This window comes from Orycteropus afer, unplaced genomic scaffold (assembly GCF_000298275.1).
Source record: "Orycteropus afer afer isolate SDZICR_OR568_19922 unplaced genomic scaffold, OryAfe1.0 scaffold00008, whole genome shotgun sequence".
Lineage (NCBI taxonomy): Eukaryota > Metazoa > Chordata > Mammalia > Tubulidentata > Orycteropodidae > Orycteropus > Orycteropus afer.
This window is the reverse complement of record NW_006921595.1, coordinates 20,319,966-20,332,023: the sequence shown is the minus strand read 5'-3', so window position 1 is coordinate 20,332,023 and position 12,058 is coordinate 20,319,966. Positions and strand designations below refer to the sequence as shown.

Genomic DNA, 12,058 nt, shown 5'->3' with positions numbered 1-12,058 from the left:
GGAAGATATGCCACATGAAGATCACCAAGGGGCCAAGGAAGAGAAGCTAAGAGATAAGACCTTCCCCTAGAGCTGACAGACAGAAAGGCTTCCTCTAGAGCTGGCACCCTGAATTCTGACTTTTAGCCTCTGAAACTGTGTAAAAAATAAATGTGTTTGTTAAAGCCATCCTTATGTGGTATTTCTGTGACTAAGATAAGTATCTATAATATAAGAATAAAACTGAACTATGTTTATACTTCAGTATGTAAAGTGACAAACACACTCTTGCATTCTAAGTTAGAGGACATATAAGAAAACCATCATTATCTAGTATTCACTGGAATTACTCAAAGGAAATTATGGAAATGGATTTTTTTTTCCCATTCTTTAACTGTTTGGCATGTATGCTAACTGAATCACAAAGCTGTAGAGGTTTCTCACCTCAACCAAGCATTTCTTAAACTTCTGCAAACATCTATACCCAAAGGTTTCATTTACCCCAATTATCAACCTATTCTGATTCTGCATGTAAGAATATACTGTTAAAATCTCCTTCAAAATGTGTAATTATGCAGATAACTATCAACCAGACTCAAACATAAAAAGAAAAGATTGGTTTCACAGTTTATTATAAATGAAAAAAAACGCTTAAAATTTAAGCATTTTCAAACATTACTAGTGGAAGCTTTAAGAGAGGAACTATCCAAACACACAAGCAAATAAACATCACAGAAATTAATGAAGCAAGCACATGTTGCAGAAAAGAACAGTAACTTAAAAATATGGCTACAAAATGATTTAAAAGAAGGTCTTAAAAATAAATATGGAAAATAAATTAATGATAATAAAAAATAATTTTTCAGTATTTATACTAAAAAGTTTCTTACCAGTGTCTGAAATGTAGGCATGGAGTTGTACTGAGTCATCAGAAGATACATTCGAAAGGTCATCTAAAGACTAAGGGTGAGAGGGGACAACCAGGAAACAAAAATTAAATACTTTTTTTTAAAAAAAAGTTAAAAAATTTTACATCATATGTGCATTACTCATCACCATCCCATATATGTCTTATATTATTTGGGTTTTTCCCCAATGCTCCTTTTCATTTATACTAATAGATGAGAGAAAAGCCAAGACTAAGAAATAAGGAAACAAAGTAATTTAGTAAAATATTTAAAGCATCAGATTATTACTGCCTTCACTGCTTATCTGTATAACTTGCTACTTCTAAATCATATTCAATACATATCAATAAAATTAAAACTGTAATTAAAAAACCTTTAAGGCTAAAAACATTTAGAAGATGGCATAATACAACAAATTTTATCTATTATTATCATTAGTTATTAAATGAAGTCAGTGAATTGACTAAGATAATTTAAAAAAATAATTCCACTGCAATAAAATATACGTAACAAAAATTTACCATTTTAAACATTTTTACGTGTACAGTTCAGTGACATTATACTCACCAAGCTGTCAACTATCACCACTATTTCCAAAAGTTTTCATCATCTCAAACAGAAACTCAGCACCCTTTATATAACAACTTCCATTTCTCTTTCCCCCAATTCCTGGTAACCACTAATAAATTTTTGTCTCTATGCATCTATGGGGAAATTTACTTCCGTAGTGATACTGCCTCGGAAACCCAAGGAAGGGTCACTATGAGTCAGGTCCAACTTGACGGCATAACAACATGAATCTGCCTAATCTAGATATCTAATATAGATGGGATCATACAATACCTGTTCTTTGTGTCCGACTTATGTTACCATAGCATAATGTATTCAAGATTCATCCATGCTATAGCATATCAGAATTTCACTTTATGAATGAATAATATTCCACTGTATGTGTATAAAATATCTAGTTTATCTATTCTTCTATAGGTGGACATCTGAATTGCTTTTACTTTTTGATTACTGTGAATAATGCTGCAATGAACACTCATGTGCAAGGATCTGTTGGAGTCTCTGCTTTCAAGTCTTCTGGTTATATATCTAAGAGTGGAATTTCTGGGTTATATAATAATTCTATGTCTAATATAATAGATTTTTAAAATTATTAATTTTCAAGAAAGTTCCACAAATGAAAATTATTACTGATTAACTTTAGATCTAAGTTTAAGAAATTTTTTCCACTTACACATATACCCAGGAGCTCTGGTGGTGTAGCGCCTAAAGCACCTGACTGCTAACCAGAAGGCTGGTGGTTCAAACCCACCAGCCACTCCTCGGAAGGCAGGTTGGGCAATCTACTTCCGTACAGATACCACCTCGGAAACCTTAAGAGGGGTTGCTATGAGTTGGAATCAACTTGACAGCAATGAGTTTGGTTTTTTTTTTTTTTTTTTAAATACACATACCCACAGATATATAGAAAAGAACACAAACCAAACAAACCAAACTCACTGCCGTCGAGTCACTTCCGACTCATAGCAACCCCTCCTTGGGTTTCCAAGGCAATATCACTGTGGAAGTAGATTGCCCAACCTTTCTTCCAGGGAGTGGCTGGTGGATTTGAGCCACCAGCCCTCTGGTTAGCAGTCAAATGCCTTAGGTACTATGCCACCAGAGCTCCCAAAAAGAACACAATCATATAATATAAATAGACTATACAGAAAGATCTAACATAGCATGCCTAAGACTGCTCCCCTTAAAAAGGACGGTTACAAGGCTGTTGGTTGACATCTGGCAACTAAATTTAGGGAGGGTTCTCACCATTTTCTATTAAGAGTGGCTCCCTGAGCCTAAAATGTACAAACAATGCTTACATTAAACATCTGCCTTCCTTCTTAACTCTGGAGTTTTGGTATATGCTAGGCAAAAGGGGCCTATGTGACCTATCCCCAGAAAGAACTCCAGGTACCGAGTCTCAAATGAGCTTCCCTACTTAGCAACATTTCACATGTACTGTCACAACTTGTTCTGAGGAAATTAAAGGCATCTTGTGTGAGTCCCCTGGGATACATCTTTTGAATGTGGGTTGTTTGCTCCAGACTCTGCCCCACTATGCCTTCTACTAATTTTATTTCATATCCTTTTGCTGTAATAAATCAGAGCCCTAAGTATGACTAAATGCTATATTCTGTGAGTATTCCCAGCAAATCACCAAATCTGAAGGTGATCTTGGGGACCCCAATACAGATACTATATTGATCCATATATATTTCACAATGATCTGAATGAGCTTTGGAGTCCTAACATGCTATTAGGACTAGAAGAGTCATCTATATGACTAAAATGTAGCCATGCATATGACATGCAGCCGTGTAAACTGAGGCAACTGTATTCTAAAAGAAAGCCAAAAGTTTATTTACTAGAGATTGGTAAGAGAAATAAAATGCCCTGATTCTATACAGATGATCCCCAGGACATCTCTGGTTAAGTTCAGTGAGAGAATCATTAAATTCAATTAGATCTAGTCCTGGCTCCATCTTAAGAAGGCTGCAGTCATATTAACTGTCTTCCCTGTCTCTTAGTTTTCCCAATGATATAATGGAGGTCAATACCTAGTCTACATCTCTATCAGGATATAAAGTGAAGGAAAGTACTTTGAAAAGAATGCTGTTGTTGCTATATGCCATCATGATGATTCCAACTCATAGCCAGACTACAGAACAGAGTACAACTGCCCTACAGGGTTTCTAGGATGCAAACTTTAGGGGAACAGATTGTCAGGTTTTTTGTCCTGCAGAGCAGCTGGTAGATTCAAACTTCTGATCTTTCAATCAGCAGCTAAGAGGTTTGACCACTGTACCACTAGGGCTTCTTTGGGAAATGGAATGCTTTTTTTTTTTTTTTTTAAACTGTGATTTGGATGAATGTTTACAGAACAAATTCAGTCTCCATATAGTAGGTCCACACATATTTTGTTTCATGACATTGATTGCAATCCCCATAATGTAACAGCTCTCTTCCCACTTCCCTCCCTGTGGTTACCTTTTCCCTGTGTGCTTCTTTCCTATGCATTCCTGCCCTCTAAGCTATCTCCCTGTCCAAATACTGACTTTCTCATTTCCCATGACTGATGTCCTAAGGAGTGCACCTACCTGGTATAAATGTTCACCTTATATGCCTATCTATTATTTGGCTGGAAGTCATGGAAGTAAGTTCAATTCCAGGCCTGAAGATGACTAGGGGCCATAGTCTAGGGGTTTCACCAGGCTGTAACAGACCAGTAAGCCTGTCACGTGTCATTCTTAAACCACCAATCATTACAGAGGTAGTTGCTTAACTCATTATAAAACTCTCTAAGCTAATTTTTTTTTTAAATTTTTTTATCAACCTGGTTTTTTTTTCCCCCTCCCATTTAAGTAAACTTTAAAAACTATCTGGAAGTACTCCATTATCCCAATTAGTTTTACATGTCTCTTCTAAATACAAGGGAAGACAAAGGAATTCCAATGTGAACATTTAGGTGTTACTTACAGATTACTGCCTATCATAAATAACACTGTAATCAAAGGATCATTTAAAAATACGAAATCATTTTAATATTTAAAGTACCCCTAATAGTACTTACCAAATTTATGCTTCCTGTAGGAGACCCATTAAAAGATTCTGTGGGAGGAAAAATTCAACTTAGAATACAGGAAAAAAACTTTTGAAGTAGTTGTTTTCTTAAGGTTTAAACAATAAGAATCAAAGTTGCATAAGCTAAGACATTAACAGAACAGTAAAGAAAAACTGTTGCATACAACTGAATATCTGGGTCCCTAAAGCTCCATAGTTTTCCAAATTAAGCATTTTGTTGGGGAAAAAAAACCCATACATACATACATATATATATACATACATACATATATATATTTGTAGCTGGCGAAGAAAAAAAGTCATGTGCAAGAAGCAAATTATTAAATGATTTTTATTGTCATAGTATCATATTAAGTTGTCTAACACTATAAGCATGAAGGAAATATGGCACGTGAAGTCCACTAGGAAATGTCAGCACTGTTTTGTTATTTTTGTCTTATCAGATTATGTAGTATTACAAATAAATTCTTCTTTAACATGATTTTTAATGTATCTATTATATACACCTAGATTTGTGGTAGATTTGGCTCAAAAAATATTGTAAGTCTAGATTCTTAAATCATTATAATTAATACATATTAATATCAGAACTACATACAGCATATATAACTAATAGACCAAAAGGTATTTAAAACTCTCTATATAATGCCATTTAATTAAAAAGCAACTATGAAAATAACTTTAAAACATTAATATTAGAGTAAGTCAATCATTCATTATTAAAATTAATAGCAAGCAATAATATTTCTCCCTCAGGGTTTTATTGTGTATCTGAGCAAATTAAGTTATTAATTAAGGTATCCCTCATGTCACAAATCCAAAGTAAGATATGGTAAGACAATATTCATACATAATTTAGAATTAGTATAAGGCTTCTAAAGGCTCTGGTTGTATAGTGCCTATGGCATCTGACTGCTAATCAGAAGCCTGACGGTTCAAACCCACCAGCCACTCCACGGAAGGAAGAATGGGCAATCTACTTCCATAAAGATTTACCACCTGGGAAACCCAAAGGGGGTCACTATGAGTCAGAATTGACTTCATGCCAGTGAGTTTGGTTTTTTTGTTTGTTTGTTTAATAAGGTTTCTAGCACTTATGAGATTATGAATCTGGATCTTTATACAGGTCACCAAAAGCAAGTTCCAGTTACTTCTAAAAAGAGCAGGTGGTGTTTGCCTCCCAACTCCAACAACTCTAAACCATCAAGAGCATTTTTTGAGTACTCAGACCTTTGGTCACAAATGCTAAACATAAAATTTCATGGCAGGAGTATCCCTTGCTTAATAGCAAGGTGATAATTTAAATGAATAAACATAAAATACTCGCCTTATTCAGTGATACAACTGACTCAAAAGCAACTGGTTTTGTTTTTTATTGGTACATCATTCTAGTCTGTTCACCTCTTAAATCTTTCGACCAAAGACAAGTCAAGTCCACTTTTTTGATTAACAATAAAAAGAAAAACAGGCTACCAGAATTTATCTTGGTTCACATTTAATCAAGAATTAGATAGCAGCCTACAACATTAGAAAATAAAAAGAAATATTGTGTGGTCTGGTGCCAAAAATAATGTGAATGAAATTTAATCAAAATACAAAGTATAACTTAAAATATTTTTCAAGTCTGTGAGGCCATGTTTTAATAATGGGAAAAATATCTACCTTTAAATAATTTAAAGCTTAACTAACAAAAGTAAGCAATCACGAACAAAGAGAAAGAGAGGAGGAAAAGAAAAAGGAGGGAAGGAGTGAAGAAGAGAGTATATATGAACAACCCATCTATTGAAGTTTAGTGAGGTAAGAAAGAACTTTCTTCCCCAGCCAAAAAAACCAGCAGAGGTCACCATCACACATGACAAGCCTTGGTCTATTCATTTTAGATTCAACTGTGGTTTTTTTTTTTTTTTTTTTTTAAATCAGATACACATTAATCTCTATTTTAGATAATTACTTCAGATTGCTTAAAAAGTAGCTGAATTTCTTACATCTAAAAAGTAAAAGATGTAACAAAAAAAGCTTAATGTAAAAATCTGAAAACTGTAATAAAAAAATAAGGAAAAGGCCTATTTTCAATTAAATGTTACAAAGAAAAGAAAATCATAAGCATGACTACTTGTCCGAAAGCCCTAAACACTTGCAAAGACAATAAAGTTGACAGCTATTTTTAATAAAAATGTTTCATATTATATCTATCAACCTACATACTTTTTTCAAATGGTTTCAAAAGAGGGGTTAATAATTTCTTAGTTATAAAATGTATAAAAGCTCATCAATTAGGACCTAGAATATTAAAAAAACAATGTCCTAGAATGACAATAAGATATATAATTCCAAACTACAATCAATGATTCCAATGTGAGGAGTCAGTCAATGACTGAAATTAAAGAGAAGTACATTTATCTTCAGATCAAAACCAGTTCCAGAAAAAAATAACATTTACTTTATGTTTCAAGTAGGTATGAGGTTTTAAGTTTGAGATGGCTTATAAATAATTTGTATCCATTAGTTACAGACAGGAAAATAGATTGGCTGTAAAGATAAGAATGAAAGCTAAAAATCAATTTAAGAGACATCGACAGAATTAAACTCTAATGCCAGAGAGTACACACACCTAATCTATCACCATCTTAAAAGCTTAGTTGATTGTGATTCAATTTATCTTCTTTCATTCTGTGTCCTACATCAAATCCATTTCATAAATCCTACAAGACTTCTAATATAGGTAAGACTAACATAAACAATAGACATTTACAAGTCAGTTTAGAATTGTTAACTGATACAGAGTTGCTACTGCAAACTCCAAAACAGCTCTATAACATTATTTTTCAACAGAAGTAGTAAATAGATATACCATTTTTAACTCGAAGTACATTGAATTTTACTATTTAGCTGTGACAGAATTACTTTTTTAAAAAAACTTCCTTAATTATATAATCAAATCCAGTTAGAATACTGTTCCAATTTTACAAATAAATAAACCAGAAAAAGTATTAATTTTAAAGTCCAAGATATTAGATCAACAATCAATGTAAAATTATTAAAACAGAAATGCAATCTTCCATAACCAGATTTTTTAGATTATAATTTAAAAAGTAAAATCTCACTAGTATAAACTATGGAGGTGGGAAGGAGGAGAGAAAGCTGGCAAGCTTCCACAATAAAGGTATGTTTAAAACAATGCTCACTACCTAATACATCTATTATATCTCCATCGCCAAGTAGTCCTGTTCATAAATGGTCATAAAAGCCTCAAAATAATTATTTAGTCAAATCTTTCCAATTTAATTTTATTTGCTTATTTGCTCAGTAAAACATACCAGAAGGATCACTAAACCCTAGATACTTAACTAGAGTTTAATACTTCTGAATTGAATCACAAGTAAATCTAGCCTAAGAATCTGGACACTTGGGTTCTAAGGGCTGCCTCTCCGAATATTCTTAATATAACTATTTACTACTACTTTTTGTTCTTGTTGTTGTTATGTGCCGTCGAGTCGGATCTGACTCATAGCGACCCCTCCTTGGGTTTCCGAGGCAGTATCACTACAGAAGTAGATTGCCCCATCTTCCTTCCAAGGAGGGCTGGTGGGTTTGACCCGCTAGCCTTCTGGTTAGCAGTCAAATGCCTTAGGCACTACGCTACCAGAGCTCCTTTACTACTACTACTAACTGATACTTAAGTTTTAAGTTATAAACCTTTCATATATATAATTCCATTTAAATACCACAATGACTCTAAGATACTAAGATGCGATTATTCCAGATTTATAATTGAGAAAAATGAGGCTTAAAGCAATTATTGGTGCTCAACATGACAAAGATGTGGTAAGTGTAGTGTGAGCAATAAAACTCAAACACTGTGACACTTAAAGTCTAATTTTTTCACTATAACAGGGTGACAGGTCTCAGTATCCTCACTGGAAAAAAACTGAATGGCTGGAATAAATGACTCAAGGCTTCTTCCAGCTTTAAAAGTCTTCCAGACTGTGCAGGATTTAGAAAATGATATACTTAAAGATAGAAAAAACTGTAGTTTTTTTTAAGTGCTTTATAGCTTAACTCTGAGTTATTATTTTTTATCTCATTTAATTTCAAAAATCTTACTGTTAATCTCATTTAATCTTTTCAATCATCCTATTGTTAATCATGAATATTATCACTTACTAGCTAAAGGAAAACTACAACAAAGTATTTGGGTGACACACCTTAAGATCACATTCATCTTCAAGAATTCAAAGTTTTATATAGTTACATTCAGAAAAGTGCTCTGGTGGCCCAGTAGTTAAAGCATTTGGCTAACTAACTAAAAGATCAACAGTTCAAACCCACCAGCTGCTCTACAAGAGAAAGATGAAGCTGTCTGCTTCCACAGAGATTTATAGCCTTGGAAACCTTATGAAGTAGTTCTTTCTACTCTATCCTATAGGGTTGCTATGAGTCAGAATTGACTCACAGGTAGTGGATTTTGTTTTTTAGTATAGTTATATTCTAGTCTGTTACTACATTTTCAACATTTTAATTTAGTACACTAAACTCTGTCATTCATTTATAGATTTTAAGTACATGGCAATTTATATTTGGGCTTCAAGACATTTTATATCTTGCTTGAAAGGTCATTTTTCTGGTAAGCAGAATAGATACAGGAACACACACACACACACAACCATTTACGTAAAATGTACATCACTTTACCTCCATCACCATCATCTGATCCTCTGAAACTAGGATCTTTTAACATATCCAGTTCAGCCAGCATGCGCACATAAAGTGCATTCTGCCTGAAGGAAGGGTAAAATCTTTCATCTCGCAGCATCAATTCATACACCTTATTGAAATAAATCAAGATATTCAATTATCAATACAGGTAATGTGCTTACTTTCACTAAATAAGCTTTACCAAAAGCTACACTGAGATCTTGCCATAATATATCACAAGTCTCACAGTTACAAGATATCAGCAATGAGACTACAGTATTTTTTCACAAATAATGTACCCATGTAAATAATGTACCCATGTAACAGATGGAAAGGATGATATTAAATAAAATAGTTCTGGTATAGTGGTATAGTACAGTTGGCAAAAATGTGTCATGCACACATTATCTGAGTAAAACTACGGTATATCACAACTAATAGTTTCTTCTGGTACCTCTAGTAACTAAACTGCTCTGAAAAGTCCCACCATAACACATTTATCACATGACAGCAAGCTCTTTATAATATTCTGAGAAGTAATATTCTCCAACATGTCCATGTGAAGTCTCCAGGTGCATACTACAATTTGAAAGGCATGTTGTTTACACATTTGTCAATTCCTAAAGTTCTAAGATACCAGGTTCTTCAGTCATATTCAAATAAACAACCTAAGTATTTTCCTCATCTGTCAATTACTATAAATTATCAACAAAAAAATTGGTCCTTTTTTTATAATTAAGAATTATTATAACCATAACTTATCTACTTTTTTATGTTTCAATAATCTTTTAAAAATACTAATTATGTGCACATAGAAATGCACATTTTTTCCAAGAAAGATAAAATACAAATGTTGTATATTATACCTTCCTTTGAATGTCATCAAAGATTTCAGGGGTTGGATCTTCATGATTCAAAGTATCTGCTAATTTTGCTACCAAATAGTCATCAACAGTAACCCTTGGAGATGCCTAGCAAAGAAAGAAAAAATAATAGTAGTAATGACTTACGGAATTTCCAACTACAGTTTAATCAGTCTTAGTAAAATTAAAACCAAACTCACTGCCGTCAAGTCGACTCAATGCATAGCAACCCCTCCTTGGGTTTCCAAGGCAGTATCTCTACAGAAGTAGATTGCCCAGTGTTCTTTCCGAGGAGGGGATGATGGGTTTGAACTGCCAGCTTGCTGGTTAGCAGTCAAAAGCCTCAGGCACTATACAACCACAGAATCATATTATTAAAAGTAATTGGCAAATAAGAATCCTTTGTTTGTAAATGATGCTTTAATGTTTAAGAAGGCTGAAATAAGAGCTAGAACCTTCTCTTCATAGGGTACTATGTAGCAGACTGACAGTCAGACAAACATAACATTAAACTTTGATGCCTGCCAAGCAAATTTCTCACTTATCGACATGGTTGGGTTCCAAAGATCAGGTCACTAAGTAAAATTCAGTGTTACACAAAAAGGGAAGGTGAGTACATCATTACTTAACTGTTAAATTACATCATTATATGCTTGCCAAACCACTGACAAGCATGGCCCAGCCAATGTGACACAAACCATCAAAGCCAGCGATGCTAGATGTACGCTCTTGATACACAAAATAGCTGGATAGATTTTTTTACTACTATAAATGTGAACTGTTGTATAATGAGATAGTTGATAAATGACGAATAGGCCTACTTTACCTCTCACTCAGCCTCATTTTTGCAATCTGAACAATGGTAACAAGGTTATTATAAGGATGAGGAGATTGATAAATATAAGATAGCACATGTCTGGCACTTGGAAAACACTTTTATTAGGAGTTAATTAAGATTAGTACTTAGTATTCATTACTACTGGGTGTGTATTAAAATAACTGCCCAAAAAATAAGCCACCTATGACTTATCATTTGACACTAGAGCAATATTCCTTTTGAATGGCCTCTAAAACATAAAGCTTTTATCTCAAATTTGGTTTTCTAACCAAAGCTGCAACAAAGTTCCAGTGTGATGAGGGAAGAAAGGAATCTGAAAGTTTAACTTGTTCTAAGAATTTCCATTTGAAGATGGCATATGATAAATACTATATAGAAATATATAGTCAGCCCCAGGGTTACAGGTGAGGAGAGACAACTCAGGGACGCCCAAAGTAGCAAGCGGGAAGAGCAGGAGAAAGGAGATTAAAAGCCAGGAAGCCAGAGAGAAGAGCAATCAGCGAAGGGATTAGGTGAGGAGACAAACTCAGACCCGCCCAGAGTAGCAGGCCAGAGGAGCAGGAGAAAGGGAATTAAAAGCCAGGAAGCCAGAGAGAAGAGCGAACAGCCAAAGGGATTAGGTGAGGAGAGGAAACTCAGGCCTGCCCAAAGCAGCAGGACCGGAGAGCAGAAAAAAGAGGATAAAAGCTAGGAACCCGTACAGAGGAGCAGTCAGCCCCAGGGACAACTCAGGGATGCACAAAACAGCAGGGCAGAAGAGCGGGAGAAAGGGGATTAAGAGCCAGGAAGCCAGACAGAGGTACAATCAGCCACAGGGACCCAGTTGGGGGTGATACGAGATGTCTCCAACAGCAAGACAAACTCGTCTGTCGGATTGTCCTACTGTGGTGACATGTAGACGTGAGTTTTGAAGCTGTGCCTCTGTGTTTAAAACCCAGCGAGATGCACCTGGTGCATAGGTAACAGCCCAGCTTATAGACTGAGACAGACTAGCAAGAAGGAAGAGGCTGTCCACTTCTCAATTGGCCAGGGAAAACCTTACGAATAGCAAAGAAACACTGTTTGGTACATTACCGCGCACCTTTAGGAATAGTCCGTTTAGGCTAAAAGGCTCTCAAAATAGGACTGGGAAAGAGCTGCCA

General features: G+C 34.7%; 1 protein-coding gene across 1 annotated transcript in view; it reads right to left on the bottom strand.

The window, feature by feature from the left end:
• SNX13 (sorting nexin 13) overlaps positions 1-12,058 on the bottom strand; it is a 116,199-nt gene that overhangs the window by 40,806 nt on the left and 63,335 nt on the right. Inside the window, exons 13-16 of the mRNA XM_007946122.2 lie at positions 10,082-10,186; positions 9,213-9,345; positions 4,510-4,547; positions 870-939 (exon numbers count right to left, since the gene is read on the bottom strand). Of these exons, the coding sequence (XP_007944313.2) occupies positions 870-939; positions 4,510-4,547; positions 9,213-9,345; positions 10,082-10,186 (346 nt within the window). The remainder of the gene's footprint in view (positions 1-869; positions 940-4,509; positions 4,548-9,212; positions 9,346-10,081; positions 10,187-12,058) is intronic.